Here is a 21,430-nt window from a genome sequence, read left to right as displayed (position 1 = left end):
CTAGGGAAACGATTGTCCCCCTGTACTTGGCACTGAGAAGGCCACACCTCGAATATTGTGTTCAATTTTGGGCTCCTCACTACGAGAAAGACACTGAGGTGCTGGAGTAAGTCCAAAGAAGGACAACAAAGCTGATGAAGGGTCTGGAGCACAAGTCTTATGAAGACTGGCTGAGGAAACTGGCATTTTTTAGCCTGAAGAAAAGGAAGCTGAGAGGAGACCTTATCATTCTCTACAACTACCTGAAAGGAGGTTGTAGCGAGGTGGGTGTCAGTCTCTTCTCACAAGTAATAAGGGATAGGCCAAGAGGAAATGGCCTCAAGTTGCACCAGGGGAGGTTTAGACTGGATATTAGGAAAAATTTACTCACCGAAAGGGTTGTCAAGCATTGGAACTAGCTGCCCAGAGAAGTGATTTAGTCACCTGGAGGTATTTAAAAGATGTGCAGATGTGGCACTTGGGGACATGGCCTAGTGGTGGACTTGGCAGTGTTAGGTTAACAGTTGGACTCGATGATCTTAAAGGGCTTTTCCAACCTAAATTATTCTATGAGTCTAAGACTGGATATGCACCAATTGAACAAGAATTAAACTTCTCTGCAAGGCAGGATGGATAATCACACGTTCTCCCCATTCTCTCCCTCTCCAAAGAAACTTTCCATGTCAACTTTCAGCTTCAGTAATTGATTTTTTTTCCCCTAATTGTCTAAGTTTTTCAGACAATACATAACCATAACACATTGCCAAATGGCAACACCCGTGTCACTCTGATCTGTGATTTCAGGACACAATATCAATTTAGTTACGTAGGAGGAAGGGGAGCCAAGTTAGACATCTTGTTCTGCTTATTTTTGTGTTACTTCTGCATAATTGATAGTTACTCATAATTTAAGTTTATTTGACTCCAAATCTGCTCCTCTCTCTTAGTATTTGGCTAAAATTGTTGTTTCCACAAGATTTTATGCAATGGAGGCCAAGCAGAATTCGTATTTGTGTCCGGAGTAAGAAAGTGCAACCTTGTGGTACAGCAAAAGCAGCAGATTTTGTAGAAAAATATTATAAAGACTATTGTAAAACTCAGATATTCAAGGTACCTATGATTCTAAAGAAATTTTGTTGCTTTCTTGATCCTCTGATCTTGGACCTTAAAAGGGTAACCATAACCTTGTAACATCTTAGGGCTGGGCTAAAATAATCTGACACAATCTCCTCAGCATCAGAGAACCTGTACCAATTATGATGGTAGCAAAAGCTAAGGCATGCCTATCATCTAGTCTACCGTAGCAGCTGTAGATGCACTTCTCCAGTAATACAAATATTACCTGCACTTCCAAAGTGCTCATTTGATCCTGCTCACAACAAGGTCAGCAGCAAAACTCACATGACACTGCAGCAGGATGAAGCCAACCATGTTAATTTCAGTAGTTTTTAATACACTGAAGCCAAAGCACATTACTGCTTCTTCCTAATGAAAGACACATCACTGCGTTTAAAAAAAAAAAAAGGCCGAAAGAAACGTAAAGTGAATACTCAACCAGATATCCAAATGGAAATAGCTTGTACAAAAATAAGCTATCAAAGACTATGGAAGAGACACTTCCTCTCCACAAGCCTTTGCCCCAACAACATAACTTCTTTTACATTATCAAGGGCAGGTAAACTGGACAAGGCAGAAAGATCTACACGACAGCTACAGAACAAGCATCTCTATCTGTACAGTGCTTTCTATCGCAAACACATCCTGAAGACTTCATTTAATTTCTGTATCTGAAGTTTCCTATGCTTTTCTCAGGCAAGGAAGCTCACAAGCCAACCAAGTAGCACACTTGCTCTTTTTGGTTCCTGTGTGGCATCACCAGTTTTACTAGGAAATGAAAGTTTCTTACCACCTATCCACCTTGAATTTTTCATATAACACATGTATCCTATTAGAGTTTTCTATAGCCATTTGGCAGCAACACCAAAGATCTTATTGAAGCCTTGGTTTTATGAAAAGAAGTACGTGTGGAAAACCATGATTTGAGTAAGGTCTGTGGGAACTGTATGTTCAACTTATTTCAAGTATTTCAGGGACTGAAAAGAGAAGTAGTGTTATTTTAATGACTAAAGGTCTTTTCAAAGATGAAAAGCTTAGGTAAAGCCTCCTAGCAGAGGGTCTCTGGACTTCCTTGATCTTCTCCAAGCTTTGCTCTACATCTAGATCCCCCCACTGAAGAATTAATTCTCTCTTCAGCATGTAACACCCAACTGTATTCTTGTTTCAGTGGTTTGTACTTCAAAATCGGTCTTAATACAGCTCAGCACTGTTTTATGACTTTGAAAATATAAGAACAAAGCTTTCACTTGGCCCAAAACAGCAGAGGGACCATGACACTCATCAGAAGCAAGGCCTGGGCTCTTCTACTGACAGCCCACGGAGCAGCCCCAGTACAGCTGCAATGACACCAAGGCCACTGGAAGGATGTCACCCCAGGACGGTGTAAGCAGGGAAAGAGCTGGTGTGTAAAGAAGCACTGGTGTCCCGTTTCACAGAATCACAGAATGTCAGGGATTGGAAGGGGCCTCAAAGGATCATCTAGTCCAATCCCCCTGCCGGAGCAGGACCACCTAGATTAGATCACACAAGAACGTGTCCAGGTGGGTTTTGAACATCTGTTTCCCAGAGCTACAGAACATGACGAAGCAATGCTCTGCTCAAACCAGTCAAAGATGGGCTTCAGAAGCAAAGGTCCGTGGAGATAAATTATCTCAACGGCTGTTAAAGACCGTGAGGAGACGTACTCACATGGGTTACAGACCCAACGCTCGGGCCTCCAGTGGTGCAGCGAGCAAATGCAGGGGTCTGACCGGAGGATTGGGCCACGGAGGCCACAAGAGCCACCCCAGTGCTTCAGCTGGGTTCCAGCCCCAGCTGCGGCCCCGCAGGTCGCCGGCTGATGTTGCGCACAGGAATTCCGCAGCGCGTGCGCTTCTGCTCAGCGTCGCGGCCCCGGGAGACCTGCCCTCCCCCGGACATCTGGTTGAAGTTAGTCTTAAGAATCTCAAACTATTTTTGGTCTCAAATTCAGGCTTTTTTAAACTTATTGTCACAGATCTCGAACCAGCAGAAATGTTTGCAGGCAGACCAGTTTTAAGGGCTGCGTCTCATTTAAACCAGCCTCCTAGTTTGTTGTTTTTCTTAAAATCACAGAAACAATTTCCCACAGGCAATCTGACTCCCTGCCAGCAGAGACAGCCACATGGGTGCCCCGGAGATGCGAAACACACCTGGATTAATAAATGACAGGCCTGGGACCAGTCTCTGGCAGCGAGGCCACCTGGCATTGAAACAGGCAGCTGCATCCAAGCTGTGTCCTGGGAACGGTCCCTGGTCCAAGCCGACTCCCAAACCCTGCCTGGGGATTGTTTGATGCCGTGCGAATTGGCTCATGGCAAGAACAGTGCCTGGTACCAACAACCACATGGTACAGTCAGCCAGATCCCTGTGCCTGAACACATACCCTCGTGCATTTAATTTATTAGAAATACAGTCATTACAGCAACTGGCCCTGAGTTCAGCTGCCCATTTCTCCCAGCTGGTCCACGCAATCATTGAAACAAGGAAACAATATTGATCCCTCTGAAGCCTGCCCTACATACACCACCCTGTACAATACTGGGCTTGTTTAGAAGAATTGGAAAGTCAGAATAACGAGGGGTTTGCTGTCCTGCTCAGAAGAGCCATCCTTTCTTGTTACCTTGTACACCACAATAGTATCTCAAGGTGGTCCATATTTTCCCACTTTCCCTCCTTCTTTTTCATTAGTCTGAGCTCAGTAGAAAGGCATTGTCCAGCAACTGAATAAACAGCAATTTCTGGCTTAAATAGAGTCATCACACACAGCCATAAAGGGAACTCAAACTAAAAACAAAAAGATGACCATTGCCAGGATAATGCTTCAGAGTAACACAATGGCTGGCTTTCACATTAGGAGCCTGCCTGCAACCACAGGCAGTAGCATTTATTTCTGGAAGACTACCATTGAGTCTGAAGTGTCAATAGATGCACACACACTGCTTTTTGAAACCACCATTTGTGCTTTTTAACCCACATGCAAAACACATGAACACAGATCCCTAAGCAATTACCCATGTCATTTGCTTTTCCCACACCCAGAGTTTTTGTCAAAACAGTTATTTATCTACTTCTCCCACATCACTTTGTACACAAAACACTTGCCTACCTAGTTAATAGTCCTGGTTCTGTGATTAAGAACTGAAAAACAGTTACACTTGTTTCTAACAGAATCTGGCTCTAAACCATGTAAAAATGTCTGTTCATGTCAAAAATTGCATGTAAGCACAAGCTCAGTTTTAGAGCAAAGAAAAGACCACAGGGGATCATTTGTTAGGTTTTTCCAAGCTTCCTGCTGGTCACCTCAACATTTGCAGTCCTTGGGTCATTCATTCAGACATGTTCACACCTCATAAAAAGCAGACAATGATGTTCATTCCTGATTCCTCAAAAGAGTTTTTAAGTCATCAGGTTTTTAGAAGGATGAACATAAGCTGTGACCAAAAGGATGCTGTGGATGAAACTAGTTGGGAACGGAGACTTCAAGGCTTGGTTTCCTGTTAATGAAAATTTACTACGGAAATCGTCACCAAACTTATTTCTTATCTACTAAAAAACCTACTGGGGAGGAGAAAAAGGAGGAGTAAAAACATTCTAAAATCACAGAGGAGCTTTCAGAATTCAGCTAAAGTTCATGCATTTTCAGGCACTGCAGCATGTACATTTTTTTTAAAACAATCAGTACATTCATAACTCCCTTTCCCTAATGCTTTCTCTGGTATCTAATATAAGTTAGCCACAGTATTTGAGGAAAAGTTAACTGCTGGAAACCTAAGGACCATGACCAGCAGCATTTCTAGCGTTTCTTGTTTAACAAAAAAACCCTACCTTTGCTTTTAACCTTCCACTCCAAAATCAACATTTTGGAACTGAATTAGGGGTACCAGCTGCTGTAGTATTTCCTACCTTCCCACTGGTCATGTGCTCCTCCATCATGCAAGCAACCATAAAAGGCGCACAAAGGGGAAGGTGAGGTGCCAAACAACAAAGGTCCCAAATGTCTCCCAGAGCAACGTCCACAGCTGTGCAGCCCACAGAAACCCTGACTGCGGTAGGACTGAGAGCATGTCTCCAACAGCCCACCACACTCAACGAGGCTCCTCCTCTGCTGGTGCTTCACAGCTCAGGCTGCCACAGGACTCCAAGCACCACAGGAAGCTCTCCAAAATTTTACATGCTTTTGCTTTTTGGCTACAAAATATCTAGCAACAACAGGAATCAGAGTGTGAACCTGAAGGTTCAGCAAGTGTTTGTACAATACTGAACTGATGTCCATGCTGAAGGATCACGTACTAGTGGATATTTTGAAAGTACGATGATGGATTCATCTGTTCCCACTCATTTACTGGCAGCTGCAGAAGTTAGCGAGAAGAGATTTGTTTATGAAGTCTGATTCACTTCCTGAAGGGAAGAGAGTGTGCTCTTCTTTGGAAATGGATTAGTGCCTATACGTTGTGTAACCAACCCCCGCTACATAACACACTGCGCCAAGTACAGTGGTCTACCATCCATTGGAGTAGATCCATTTAAGATAACTCCTTCACCTGCTTTCTCCTGCCTGAAGAAATTCAACTTACATCTACTCTTGGCTGACAATAGCAGCTAATGCAGTCTCAAAACCCTTTATTACTCCTGACTTCAGATGCAACATAACCTAGGAACATGAGGTAATATCAGACAGGCTATTGCCTTGGCTACTAGGGCAGGGCACAGACTGGCCCAGGTAAGGCTCTGGTAGACTCAATATAGTTTTGGAGTTTAATTATAGTTTTTCTGACATAAAACAGGGCTCAGTGGAACAGAATAAAATGCATCATTTCACTGCAGCACAAAGTATCAACTTTTCAATTCCAGACATTAAATAACCTTAGTCAAACCTTAGGGTAAAATACAGCCAAAAAGTATGAATTTTGACTTGACAGATACATTAACCTCTCACCCCCCTCAGCACAATTAATGTTGGGTCAGCTTCACTCCTCCCTTCCCCCTGTTAGCACCTACCACACTGCTCTACTTCCATCTCTAGCTTTTAGCAGAGACAGAAGCAGGTACTGATGAAGAAAACCATTACCACAGCACATTAAAAGCAATCCTTGAGCTCTGGAAGCCAAATGCAAAGGCTGTTTCATCTCCCCTCAAGCTCCTGGCTGGCAGAAAGCAGGCTATACACCGAGGCCATCGCCTGACCAAGGACTCCTGTGCCACAGAAGTTTGAAGCAATGGGATCGACAGGACCGGAGCTGGCACAAGGGCTGTACGCTTGACGGGGAACAGCAGAGGCATGAGCTTTCCTACTGGACTTCAGTAATTGCAGAACTGCAATCAGCTTTTGACAGCAGCTTATTGCTGGTGAAGCTGCTGGAATGGTCAGTGAGGTAAAGGCATGATTCGTAAGTCCAGCCAAGACACCATGTAGAGGTGTCTCCTCTCATCAAAATGCTGCAGCTGTCTTTAGTCAACCCTGCAAGCTGTAAAAGCTAGGCTTGACCACAGGCTATGTCCTTACCATCAAAGCAGAAAGCTCAAAAATTATGATAAATTTTACTATAATCCTATGCCATGCACAGGCTGCTGTAAAACATGAGGCCTTTGCAATGTCAATTTGAACCACTTGTTGGCTGACTCTGTAGCTCACATCCGCTCTCGCAAAACAGAGCTGAGAGCGGGGAGAGCATTTCCTTTTATCAAACAGGAAAATAGGCATAGAGTAGGGGAGTGAGAAGATACAGCTTAATAACACTAAGGATCAAGAGGAAAATATTTTAAGTGAGGATAATTCAGCACATAAGCAAAATGGGTGCAAACTAGTTACAAATAAAATGTAATTTGTCATTTCCAGTTTCACAGCACTGAGATTCCCAAAGTTTCCAACATATATAAAGGGAGCAAATACTTAATGAGGATATGCCTTTTAAGAGAGACACAGGGCAATGGTTTTAAATGAAAAGGCAATCCCTTCTGGGTCTTTGTGTAATAAACTGGCCCAGAAACAAACACATAGGCAAATACTTTACAGAACATTGAGTTCAACACTATATTCAGCCAACATCTGCAAGGGAAGAAACCTCAGTGTCTATGTTCTTGGAGAAGCATCCAAATCAGAGGAGACATCTAGAAGATAAGCTTTGCTGTACTGCTTCAGAAAGGCTAAACAGCAACAAGAAGGAAAGCATCAGAACAGACTAATTTTCAGTGCTCTCCTGCTTCGTCTTATCTTGCACCACAATAAGCCTATCGAATTTCCTCTTTCCATGCCTGTATTTTTTTTTTTTATTCCAAGCCATGGATAAGCTAAATAGCATGGAATTTGGAGACTGTTGGTACCTATATATCTAAATCTTGAAACCATTGTACCAGGACGGTAGGTACCACTGCTCTGAACCAACATCAAAACCCTCCCTCATCTCCCATCCTCTAGCATGAATTAGCTTGCATAAATGTAATTATGTTTTCACTATACCTTATTACCTTTTAAACTAAAGTAAAAGCTTTAGTATCAACTCATGATTAGACCTTACTAGATCTTTAAAAAAAAAAAAAGCGGTTTACTTTAAGACCCTAAAGTACTCCACAAGGCAGATGCACACCTGCTTAAGAATACAATTAAGCCTTCATTTGCTATTATAAGTGAATTTGAAGCTGAAGGCAAATTTATCAAATTTGCACTCACTGCTGGAGGTACAAAATCTCATTATCTGTCATGTTCTAAACACAGGCAAAGATCTTAAAGACAATATCCCTTCAAGACAGGGCACTGTATTTACTCTATCACCTGAATCCAGATAATTCTAATCTAGATAATTCAATCTGGTGGCAAAATAGGTCAATTCACATTAGGACAGCTTTTTCTCAGATTTCTCTCTGTGGGACTCAGCTCCTAAGGAAACCGCTATTACCGACTCGCAAAGGTCAAAAGCATTGCCTTCTGGGGCCGACTGATCACTACCATTATTTCAAAAACCTGCTAAGAACATCGATCTTTTACCTTGCAGTAAGAGGGAACGATACAAGATTTGGAGAATTAAAGGCAACTTTAGATCAAACTTCTCGATAAACTTGGCAGCAGAACGGCAGCACTCTTCTACCCAGAACTGTGCTTTGGCATTGCCTTCGATTCAGTGCTCAAAGCCTTGAGTTTCCTGCAAAACTTAATTTAAGTGGTGAATACACATGGCATGACAAGCAAAGCCCATATGTTCAAAGTCTGGCCAAGGTTAGTTACACAATGCTATTTCCTGCAGCCTGACTAAGAAAAAAAATTAAAACACCACTTTCTTTTAACCCAGCCTCCACAACTGTTGTCCCTCTTATAAGGATGAAGGCTGTATTTTGTCTATCTAAAATTTCAGCACAGTCTAATTCACAAAATTTATTACCTGCTTTCTGACAGCCAAATATCCATTCTGATTGTTATTTATGGACAGTTTCAAGCCATCAGGAACACAGACTATGTGGAGAAACCTTTTGGCTGCTGCAGCACCCTGTGAAAGTTCTTTCCCTATGCAGGCTAACTAAGAAACACCTGTAGCTCGTTACACTGGGAAAGTTACCTTGAAACAGGTGCTGTAGCATTCAGCCAATCACTCTGGGAGATGGATGGTCAAGTGACCAATAGCCTTGACCCATCTAGCAAACCATGTGACTCCTGACTATTTAAGGCAGGGCCTTTACTCCTAAGGGTGAGGCATTTCCTCCTGAGCCTTGGAGGAGTGTGGGCCTTCCTTAGAGTAGAGCCTAAAGCCTTCGCAATAGAACATTGGTCTGCTTGGAGCCGCCTGAAGCCTTCCAGCTGCGACAAGACTATGACATATGAAGAACCCTGAGAGAGCTATATGGTTTCATGATTATGCAAAGATCCCTCCCTGGAGGGCTGCCTGGTAAACTTGCCCTCTACTGCTTCTTCTTTCACAACATTGTCCTTCTCCAGGCTTGTTCCAGCCACTCGTCCAACCTGCTTGCTGGGGTACTTGCCATTCCTGTGTGGATGTTTGTTTTATAGTTTTTCGATTTACTGCGTTTCATACTTCACCTCACAAAAGTATAAAGAAGGAAGTTTTATCTTCTCTTCCCTAAAACAACCCATGCAGGACAAGGCTCTGTTGAACAACAGGAGGTATCCTGCTGTGTGTGGCTATTCTCAGCACTCCGTGGCCATCACTCCGGTCACCTCCCATGGTGCTCCATCCAAGCCTGCTGCATCCTACAAAGCCATAGCTGCATCCATCACTCCCTCACACCATATACAGAAGGGAAAAAGTTGTGGTTTTTCTTGCTCCTGTGTTTGTAACACACTATGTGAGGGACTACTGCAATTCTCATCAAATCCCTGGGCAAACACACACAGATAATGGCAGAGTTTTATATAAAACCACTTGTATTTGACAGGTGTGGGATCGAAGCACCATGGGCAAGGCAATTAAACATGGCTTCTGGGGTGGTTTTATGTGAATGGCCTTCTAACATCCGAGAGGTTATGAGGCACAGAACACAGTGATATACAGAAGATACTTGTGCAAAAGCCAGTTGCTCTTCTTAGGGCATTGCACATCATTTACGAAGCTTATAGTGCTCCCAAGCACAGGAGCAGCATGTGCCTGCATTACGCTCTCCCATTTTGTCCTTCCCATTTGCTCTCTGAGCAGCCAAGTATACTCTGACTTCTCTTAAGACTGTTACAAACAACATTTTACAAAACTTGTGTCACTTTCGAGCGGTTGTCTTGCATGTATTATCACATAGCTGAAAGATGTTTCTGGGAAACCTGTACATAGATCACTGTCAGCAGATACCATGCAGGAACCAGTGCAGCTGGAGAGGGGGAAAGAAAAAACAAAGAGTCTGCCTCAATAACCAAAATATTATAAGGTCAGTCAAAAAAGCTACTGATATATTTCTATTGTGCTACAACATTGCATGGTATTTGAGACCTTCAGTCGGCTAAGTGACCCTCAATGAAAGGCCAGCCTTACTGAACTAGCCTGGTAGCTTCAAAACTGTTGCAAATCCTTTATCTTAAGGTATTGCAGCTGTTTAATGCTGTAGCATCACTGCCTCCTCTAGCCATCTTCAGATTTAGGAGAAAAACTAACAAGTTTCCTGCAACAGTACGTTTTCAGTTATATGCCAGCTCTGTACTGCACATACTCCACAACCAGCATTTGTTTTTCTTCCAGGAACCTCAGGGCAAACACAGAGGTGGCATTGTGCAGTCCCCTCTCCTCGGCAAGGAGCATTGTTCAGCTGCAGGACTGGAGAGACTGCAGAGAAAGGTCACCAAGCCTGACAGATACGAGACACGCTGAGAAATCCAGTCTCTGTGTAAACAGATGCCAGTGAAATTAAGACGGGGTCAGGGAAGACAAGACGAAAAACAAGAACTGTTTGAGATGGAAGGCGAATGCACCATTCTGCAACTTGCTGCAACTCAAGAGCCTTGTTCAGCAACTGACAGAAAAGGAGGCTACCATAAGGCAAACAGAAGGTGTATTAAGTAGCAAATTTTTCTTCTTTTATCAAGAAATAATCTCTAAAACAGAGAGGAAAGTAAAACCCACTGCATCTCTGACTCTAAACGTTCAAGCACCTAATGTTCCGCTCTGTTGTGATGCTTAACTGTGCTGCTGAAACTGGGTCTATACAAGTCACAGTCCAAGCCATGTCATACCACATTTTTTGCAGCTCCCATCTTGTAGTTAAGACACAAACTTCATACAACTGCAGGAGGTGCACCAATTTGTGCATTGACCTACATGAGCTAGAAGTTGCAGGATAGATCAAATCAGAAAGACAAGACTAAATGCTAGTGCTTTAAATCCTTAACTGACACTAAGTACTCGGGTGAGAGCATCGTAAAGCAAGGAATAGACAAGATTTGGCAAACTTCAACAGGTCATCTCCTGGTGGCACAAAGTGCCACACAGGGTTAAAAAAAATATATTGCAAGGTCTCCCAAAAGCTACCGAGTAGAGTTTATCATCCTCAACAAATACTCAGCAAAACATTTTAAGTGCTACTCCCAGGATTTTGGCATCTCAACAGGATACATGTTAGTCAAATCAGGAACAGTCACTTTTCAACATCTGCAACAATTTCTGATTCCAAGAGCTTTTGGACCTCCTGTCTTCTCTCAAACCTCTTGCCAGCATCCACTTCTTTCACTCAAACAGCCAGCACTAACCTCCACCCTGAGCTTTATTCCAAACACAGTCATCAAGTTGTAACACATCCAATTAGTTTAAAAAACTTCAGACCAAATAAGTTGCATCTACGGCAATAGGTCTCTTATGAACCTCTGCACTGTTAATGTAGAGTTCCTTCATTCACTGTCAACAATTTTATTGGTGACTGATGTTTTAATCAAAATTTAAAGAACCTCCAGGCAGGGACAAGTCTTTTTACACCTGTGAAGAACATCCGCACCTTCCGCACTGCTTAAACTATTGCTCACACTGCAATAACCTGGGTGCGAAACCTACAGGCTTGGACTGATACACACACACAAGCAGCCAGCATCAAAATCAGTTCTCACACCACCTGCACTTCTGCTGCGAACCAACAGCCACACACAAAACAGAGCAACTGTCAGCGATGTGACCCTGTGTTTACATGAGAATTACAAACCTGTATTGCAACCATAGCTCTGCAAAGCCATTGCTCTCTACCACCCCATCATAGGAGAAAGGAAATCCAGAGAGTCTACTGAGGGTCTGCAGTTCCTCATGTCCGGCCTGGATGCAGCACTAAGAGGAGAGTCCAGTCCAGCCTTTCCATTAAAGGTATTTCACAGGCATGTACTATAACGCTATATTGCTTTATGCCCTGGATCTGGACAAGAAAACCACACGGAGCAAAAAATTGCTTTTGATATATTTAAGGGTGGAAAGATCATACTTCTCCATGCTAGAAGGCATGTCAGCAGGATGCCAAAGACAATCCCCATGCTTCTTGTCACACACAAATATCCCCATTCCTAGTTCACCACTAGTTTAGCAAAGTCGAGATTTCATCTACACAAGACAGTCATCCATTTTTGTAACCCTTCAAAAACCTGCTAGTTAGCGTACCCAGAAGGCAAGTCTTAGACAACAGCTTAAGTGCACATCTGCACTAAAAACCTCAAACTGTAAATCAAACCTAGCAATACAAGCTCTGCATGGTTTTCTCTATGTGAGATGAAGACAGTAATATGAACGTACATGACAAACAGTCTGACCTCACTGTTTATACAGCGATCCATACAAAGGAGCTCAGACATTTCAGTTTGAAAGGAACTTAAGATGATACAAGGTAGTGGAGAAGACAAAGGCCTCTGTTATTTTATTTATAAAAAAAAACAAACTATGGCATAAATATTTTTCTCCTAGATTTGGTCACATTCTAAGAGACTAGAATGCCTGTTTTTTAAAATGAAAGGATTTTGTCAATTTTCAGTTGACTATGAAAGCGTTTACCTCCAGTGATTACTTTAAGGGGAACAATTCTTGACTGCAACACCTACATTTCCAAGGTCTGTAGCACGGAAGTGAGCACAGAACTCCCACCCAAACGAGAGCATAGACCAGCGTTCATAATTACCAGGAGAGTTGCCTACACCAGTACACGTCTAAGATTTCCTCACCTACAATACAGCTAGTGGAAAAAAAAAAAAGATGGCTAGTGGCAAAGCGCAGGTTTACCACTATGACACTTAGCCTCCTCCTGCCAGTTTTGCCAGGTGACACACGATCAGCACATCAGACACCCAGCTGAATTAGCACTCACATCACTGGCAGGCTCTTGAGAAACACAGAAGTGTGCCAACACCAAGCAGAACTGCTTGCACTGAAAGCTGGGTGAGTCACTGCACTTCTCCCACCATATCCCCACGCTCAGGTAAGATTAATGACACTAAATCTTCTCTGGAGCATGGAGTTAGATATGTCTGAACTTGACATGCCAGTGACCTACTTTTCAGATGTGCCCAACACCCACATCTCCCTCTGAAGGCAAGAAAAGACAGGGTGCTCAGCAGTTTTGACACAGTAGCACATGCTTTTAACACACAGGAAGCTGACGACAACTTAGGGCTAGCTGTGCACATTAGGAAAATCCCACTTTAGCTTCATGTGTGGCACCTAGGGCATTCAATGCTATGGATGACCCAAGACTCATTTGGATACACGTCTGTTAATTCTACCTGTTTGCTGGCAGGTGAAAGAGCATGGATGAAAGCTAATAATTTCTTTCTTATAGCCCTCCTGCATCAGATTTATACATTCTTGGTTAACAAATGCTGCCACTCCTTTAACTGTTACCTGCCTAGACAGGTGCATGTCTTTTCCTTAGAAGAAAAACACAAAATAAAATTACAACTCCTAATGCACACCGTCTGTACTGTAAAGAGATACAGACTCAGTCTATTTTGCTCTAGAAAGGAATCGACAAAATTGCTAAGATTACAACACAATGCACATCGTTCAACTAACATGACTGACTAAGACTCAGAAGAGAAAATGCGTAGAGCACACAGGCGATGAACATTGAAAAGAAACTCCAACCTTGCAGGTTATGTAAAGTTTAGAATATCTAGTTAAATGTGTAACCCCCTCGAGAGTCCTTCTATTCCTCTTTATGCCATTCTTCATGAAGAATAACCACACTCTATTATTATTTGTTTTTCATTTTCTTTCTTAAAATATGCTCATGTATGTGCTACAAATACAATATATAATGCTATATAATGCATGACTATGTCTGCAAGCTATAGCTGAAACCACTTCCGTATCTTTTAAAACCAGATAAAACCACTGGGGCCATACAAAATAGAGACTGGAGAGCTTCTGCTTTGAAGGGTTTATGGGTATAAAGCCACAGCATGCACTAAAGGAAACCTTTAAAGCGGTACCTAGTTGTGGTATATGTTAAGACTACTAGCAACTTCAACAGTGATATGTTCAGCCATTAGCCAGTGAACCAACAGAGAACTCCCTCCTCATCTTCTCCAGAAGACTCATCCTCCTCAGCCTGAAGCAAGTGCTGGAAACGGCAAGTCATTCCAGATGAAGTTCTCTGCAAAAGTTTCAGAGCATTTCTCTCATATGAGCAGTACATATCACAGGCTGGGAAATACAGCCAGAACTCACTTACCTGGCTAACAAGAGACAGATAACATCTCCATAACCATCCTTTACAGTTTCCAGGGATCTCTAAAAGGCCTCCACATTCCAAGGTGATTAAACCACCACATCAACTCTAACACTAGAAGGCAGGTCCAAACAGGAAAAGGTATCGTAAGGATCTGCACAAGCCTAATCATAAACCACAGGTATTGAAAGTCCAGTAAACTATGCTTCCACCCCAGGCATCCTGAAACCTCCAAGTTTGACTCCTAATCTGCTATTCCTTCCAAGTAAGTTTTAGACTCTGAACCTTTCAATTACAATAAAAATGCTAATGCAGGTGAAAAATGAAAGAAAAAAACATCCACCAACATCTTCATGCCTAAAGAAATAAAAGGCACGATCATAGCTTACAGCATCTCAAAGACATTGCAAATCAGCCCCACAAGCAGACAAATTACCTGGTTGGTGCCTTCAAACAGAAAATAGCCCGAGAACCTCCAGACTTACTACAGTATTTTAATGTCCGTAGAGTTATCGTGTATCTACCAGCAAAACTTTAGACATCTAGCAGCACATCTAGCAACAGATTTCTTTATCCAGTTTCATCACAAAGCAGGACCTAACTTATCTACACCAGTGGTTTGCTCTGGGACGGGAAGGAAGAGTGATGGTTGCTCATGAACTAGCAAGCTTCTTAATGTGAACCTTCTAGTTTCCACTTCACCACTTGTTTCTTGAACCTGACACCTCAGTTATTAGTGAAACAAAGATCTCTGATCAATCCCTTTCTCTACAAAGAAACATCCACTTGAAGCATCAACCTATTCCCAGCAACTCATAAGTGCTAAAACAGCAGAAGCTACTTATTTTTTTTCTAAGGTGGGGGAAGAGGCAGAGATTGAGAGAGACACCTATACGAGAGCAAATGAATTTCAGGAATACTTTCTTACGGTTAAAAGAATTGGCTGAGTCAGCCTAACAAGCTACAATGAGCCAAAAACAGTCGAGCTTTATTCAGCTTCACAACAAATACATAAAAAAAAACATAAAGACAATGAAATCATGAGCACACAGCAACGTAAAACTGCTTAAAGTCTCTTTTACAGTGTACTTGTTTTAAGTAGCTCGGTTCCTCTTTCTACGAGGCATGAGGGTTCACTTGGAGAGCACAGCTCAGATGAATTTAAATGATCTTAAATTTGCACGTGTTTAGATGAATTTAAATGATCTTAAATTTGCACATATTTGTAACTCACAGTGAGGACAAAGACAATACGAAAAAAACACTGACAGTTTTCCGGAAAGCTAGCAGAGACACAAAAGCAGACACTCAACAGGATAACAGGCATCCCAGAGAAACTGTCCACCAAAGAAACCTCTTGAGAGTCAAAACATATTTACACACTGGTCAACATTTGTCTTTCAAGCCAGGGACACAGGTGACACACCATGCACCCGAGTTGCAAAGAAACTCTGCTTAAAATAATTATTTATGGACTCCGCAAGCAAAACGAGCTCTTATTTTAAAGGCAGGCACCTTCGGGATGGAGTTTTGAAGGTCCAGCTGCACGGCTGAATTAACTTTGGGCTCTTTCAGAAGAGCCCAAGCTGTCTCTGGGCAGCCTCAGACCCCGCGCAGCCCAGCTAAACGGCCTCAAAACATTCTCCTCTTTGGAAGCTTTACAACACGGGATTTAACTCCAAGATCTTATCACCGATACACGGTATTTTTAAACCATTACCAAGAAACGTTTGGAGAGGAGAAACGGGAACCAAAACTACTGTTTTAGCCAATGCCACCGCAATCTTCAGGCAAGGTCAGAGACCTCCACAGCCTCCCCCGGCAATCCTTGTGATGAAGGCGACCTCAGATCTCAGATTCTACCCGCGTTAAATGAAGTCACTCAAGTCCTGCAAGTTTCAGCAGCACGCCAGCCCACTCATTGCCCTGACCAACACGACGGCAAAGGAGAAGATGGAGACCAAGCTGGAGAGCCCTGCCCCAAGCTCCTTTCCCTCCAGGACCAGATGCAGCTGCTTTAGCAACGTCCCCGTCCGGACCCCCACCACCACCCTGACGCTTGCCGGTGGTGAAGTCGAGTCACACCAGCGACGGCCGTGGTCTGTCACCACCATCACTCGCCCGTGACGATAATGGACCACCACCGCAGGACCTGTCACCTCCCACTATCACTCGCCGGTGATGGGGATGCTGGTGGACCACCAGCACCCCTATCACCGGCAAGTGATGGTGGAGGAAACAGACCACCGCCAAAGCCCCGCAGGACCTCTGGACTCCCGCTCCTCGGTACCTGTCCTCGGAGACGCTGATGACCCCATCCTCCTTGGGCACTATCGCTGCCATGTTCACCACCTCCTGCGAGCCCTCCACTTTGTTGAGCAGGAGGGGCTTGCGAGTCAGCGCCTTGGGCTGAGGCTCCGCCGCCATGGGCGCCGCGGGGCCGGCGGGCACCGCCGCTGCGGCCGGAGGAGGCTGCGGCTGGAGGAGGCGGCCCGCACTGCCGAGGCGGAGGAGGGACTTGCCGGAGCCGGGCACCGCCGCGGGCTCCCCGGGAAGTAGGAACGAACGCGGCGGCGGCGGCGGCGGCACCGCCCCCGAGCCGGGCTGCGCCGGGCGGGGCGGGGCGCGACGCTCTGAGGGGAGGGGGGGAAAATGGCGGCCGCCAGCCGCCATGTCGCGGCAGAGGGCTCCTTTGCGAAGGAAATCTTTTAGACAGACAGTGGTTTAAAGACACGTATTCTTCGATGGCCGTCCTCCCAGGGGCGCGGGCTGTCCGGGAGAATATTGTTAATTAGAGCGCGGGTACGCCTCAGGGGGCAGCCGGGTAAACGTGTCGCGCTTCTGACAAGATGCCTGGTGCTACCTTCGCTGGCACGGTTCAGCTGCTTGGCCGTCCGTCCCGCAGTCGCGTTGCCGTGGGCTCTTTTGCGAAAGAAAAGGGAGCAAAGATTAAACGGGGAGGTTGCTTCCCCGTGTTTACGGGGACTTTTTTCCTATGTGAGTTTATCTTGGGACTGAAGGTTTAGCACGGGAGGTAAAGATGGGGTTTCTGCTGCTACATTAGAAGTAGGACCTTGTATTAAACTTTCTGTAGTGTTTTCTGCATCACACAGCTTTTACGTAACCATTTCTACATGAATTTCAGTACTCGGTGTTTAAAATGGGTGCTGAAGTAAGATGTGGGGCCAGCCTGGACAGGGGGAAGGGTCAGCAGAAGCTCTGCGGCTTGCGTGGTGGCGGTAGAAATTCACCATTGGAGAGCTTATTCCTAAGGGAAACACAGCAGCCTTCTGGCAGCTTATTTTCGGCAAGATGCTACGTTTCACTCACTTGTCCTGATGGATTCAATGAGGTTCAAGGAGGTCAGATAACTTCCCCAAAGCTCTGTGCTAAAGCCAGTGAAAAAGCACTTCCTCCTGAGGTACGCGCCAAACTTTCATAGTCTGTCTCAAAAGATTCTGGAAAATCATGCTCAACGTCTGAACTGTTGTCCTACATTGCAGAAGTTGTCAGCAGATTGGAAAGCGTTATTTCAGCTGTAACTTTAAATTTACCCACACTAAGCGGACGAACAGCAGTTCTCCATGAAAAAATTCAGTGCTCCTGCCCATCAGCAGAAAAATTGAGGAGACTTATAGAATCATAGAATGGTTAGGGTTGGAAGGGACATCAAAGATCATCTAGTTCCAACCCCCCTGCCATGGGCAGGGAAACCCTCCACTACATCAGGTTGCCCAAAGCCTTATCCAACCTGGCCTTGAATACTTCCAGGGATGAGGTGTCTTGTCAGAGTTCAGGTATGAAACACTCAAAAGATCAAGAGTTTACTTTTTCTCTGAGAGTAACATACAGCAGTGTCAGCAACAGAAGAAATCCTGATTGCCCACTCGGCACTTATGTTGCCTATGTAGTACATACAGGCAACAGAGGAAAGATATAGTAAATTCTTTAGAGCAGAAACTAAATTTTCACAATGTTTAGTAATCTGTGTTACACTAAACAAACCAGCATATATGCAGGACCACAGTGAGACATTTAAGCTTTACTCAACTAAACTATTGGAAGTTCACAAGTATACTGTGGAGGAAAAGGTCCAGTCAGCAACAGTCGATGGCTGTATAATGGCTTATAGGAAACGAATCTGCAGCCTCAAACTGTTTCCCAGAGGATGTGTGATTGCACTAGATAACACCTCTTTTTCGCAATTCTTAGAAGGGAACTACTGCTAAAGAGGCAAAGACCAATCTTCTTACTGCTACAGATGATCCTGTGGTCCTAGGCTGGACCTACAGATAGAAATGCTTGTTTCGCTACTTGATGAGACATGTAAGATATTCTTTGAAGATGTTGATATACTTGATAGATTTCAGAATGGACGTGTATCTAAAAATGTCTTTTTGCCAAGCAGGCCTTTAAGGAAGCAAGTAATGGAGAAAATTAGTGTCTTGATAGACAAAGGTATAGTTCACAGGACTGGAAGTAGGTCCTACATGTCTCCCAAATTAGCTGGATTTTCTTCGATTGCCTATTGAGACATATTACATTTCCCTATTAACCTTGTCTCTCCTATATCGTTAAACCATTTCAGATCCAATACTATTCCTTCAAGGTTTAAGACACTGTTTGGAAGAAAACACTGCCATGCATTTTGGACCAAAGCCAAATAATACGCTGAAATCAAATATATGCTTTATATAAAGGTTTGATCTTTGGAAATAAGTTACCCTTTGGAAAAAACAAAACCCAAACAAAAACACAATGCAAGAGAGGCTCCAGCAGCCAGTCAAGATAAAAATTTTAAGGGCATGTTTTAAAGCTTATCTGTAATGGTGACTTCCTCTGCAAGACCAGGAAGGCACTTGAATAATAGAAAGGTGTCCTGAGGTCTAGTCTAGTACGTCACTTTACCAGGTGTACAAACTTGAGGTCAATGCTCTACTCTCCTTTATAAGATGGGGAAATATGCTTGGGAAATTATTGCACACAAAAGATGTTTTGCTATGCCTGAGGGAAGAACAAGGAATGCATGGAAAACTGGTGAGAGGAGGAAGGAAAGCAGAGAAGAAAGATTTCAATGTGAGACAGGAACCTGGAGCTTCCTCCTGCATTCCACTGGACACGCTAAAAGAATATTGTGGTAATGGTGGAAAAGGCATTGAAATTGCCAACAAAACCTGAGTGTTCTCCCAGATCTACCACTGCCACACAAAATTAAATAAAAAACTTTTCAAAAACAATTCTCCCATAATGACAAAAACTAATGGACAAAAATACTTTCAGTTAGAATCACGGTAGACATCAAGTTTAATGAGTACCTACAGAAGCAAAATTAGGGTAGTTTAGAAAAGTGTTTCTCCATATAATTGAAAAAAAATCAAGAAAATAAATCTTATAATCTTAGCAGATTTTTTTCGGTTTCTGTCATAGCTTTCAGGTCAAATTGCATGGATTAAAAATCTTGCTAGGACCAAAAGCAAGATGATTTAGTAACTGAATTAAACGCCAAGAAAAGCAATCTTATTCAGTTCTTTTTCTACATTAAAAAAAAAAAAAAGTAGGGTTAAGAATTATATGATGCTTCTCTGGTATGTGCTTTTAGCAGGTAATTGTAAAAATTACATGGAAGGAAATTTATATGACTACTTCATTTAAAGGTTCTTTTTCTTGTTAACATAAATTCTGAATTGGTAGAAAGTGTGGTTACTAGTATGATATGCTTGGATTATTTGAACTTTCTTGGAAGACTATATCCGTCAGTAACATGGAGTGAAAAACAAGCTGCAAAATGCAGCTTACTTTATATTGAATTAATATTACCTCATCTTTCTTTCTTAGTGTGATTTCTCCTACCCTGCATTTTGGCATGCCACCATGGTAAACGAAACATCCTTCCCTCTGTTAGTTTTGGCCTTTATTTTCTTGATGCGGGTTGACTTTCACTGCTTTGATTTAGACAGAGCAGAATTAGGCTGCCTGCCTATGAGCAGTAATACTGGCTCATGTATCCATGCACAGGATGACGACAGAAGACCTCTGAGAAGAAGCAGTGCTGGTTTGAACCGATGCGTTCACACAGAATGGAGCCACTTTCCGTGCCCTCGTACCACACCAGAGTCTCGGAAGACCTTCTCCAGTTCCTCATCTGCAGTCCCGTTTGAAGCTTGGGAATTGGAGCAAATGGAATTGCCCGTCTCCTCTGGCAATTTGCTTTAAAAGCTGCTCTCTGGCTCCATCTTCTGCTTTGTTTGCCGGTTGGTTTGAGGTTGATTTTTTTTATTTATTTATCTAGTTTAGTTTATCAGGGTCAGATTCTTCCGAGTTATACCAACTAAATTTGTTTTAAAAAGTAGGTAATCACGTCTTGCGTGATGGTTCAGACAAGCAGGAGAGAATCCCGACCTGCAGGTGAGAGGGTTGCCCAGAGAGGAGGAAGCTGGAGGGTCTCCAGCTCTGCCTTCAGCCCTGTGTTTGGATACTCCTGTCTGCAAAGTTGTTACTTCTGTTACAAGAGGAGGGGAAATCCCTTGGCCAAAAAGCACAGCAGTGTGTTCTGTTTTGGCATAATTGTAACTTTTCTGCAAAATTATGCTCATGACATGATCTGGCAACACAGTGACATCTCACATACCTTTCAGCTAAAACTGTCAAGCACTGGGGCCACTGAGTAGGAGTAGGACAGTTTAATAAACAGGTTGGCCTCTGTGTGGATACTAAGAAAAACAGTTCTTTTATAAAGTGCTCAACAATAATAAGAGCAATATTAATAATCCCAATAATAGGCCTTTAATAAAGAAAAAGTATTTTGTTGCGATTAAATTTTAGGCCCAAACTATTCAACACGTGCCCGTTTGAGCCATTAAGTAATCTGATTCCAGTTGCTCTCAGTCTGCAAGAGGGGAACTAGTGTGGGAGCGAAACTGCTCTTTGACTGATTCAGTGCTTAAATTTAAAACTGCTCTGTTGACAGTGAGCCAGATTTCAGCTTCTGAGGCCTCTTCCTCAATCACCCATGCAAAACCAAAGAACTTATATATGCAAAAGATAACCGCATAAAAAAGGTAAAACCACTTGGCAACAAGTAGAGCTGACTCTCAATAGCCATCGAATGTGGCAGTGTTTTATTCTCTCCCATGCTTTTCTTCTCTGCCTGTTTGTAAACTAAATGTTTTCCAGCTCTACATTATACGGGATTTAC

General features: G+C 43.3%; 1 protein-coding gene across 1 annotated transcript in view; it reads right to left on the bottom strand.

Moving 5' to 3' along the window:
- WDFY2 (WD repeat and FYVE domain containing 2) overlaps positions 1-16,662 on the bottom strand; it is a 71,233-nt gene extending 54,571 nt beyond the window's left edge. The window contains exon 1 of the mRNA XM_086612209.1: positions 16,526-16,662. Within this exon, the coding sequence (XP_086468335.1) occupies positions 16,526-16,662 (137 nt within the window). The remainder of the gene's footprint in view (positions 1-16,525) is intronic.
- Positions 16,663-21,430: the final 4,768 nt, after the last annotated feature.

Source organism: Tauraco erythrolophus, chromosome 1, assembly GCF_009769465.1.
Source record: "Tauraco erythrolophus isolate bTauEry1 chromosome 1, bTauEry1.pri, whole genome shotgun sequence".
NCBI lineage: Eukaryota > Metazoa > Chordata > Aves > Musophagiformes > Musophagidae > Tauraco > Tauraco erythrolophus.
Note: the sequence above shows the minus strand (reverse complement) of the source record. Positions and strands in the feature narration are given on the sequence as shown.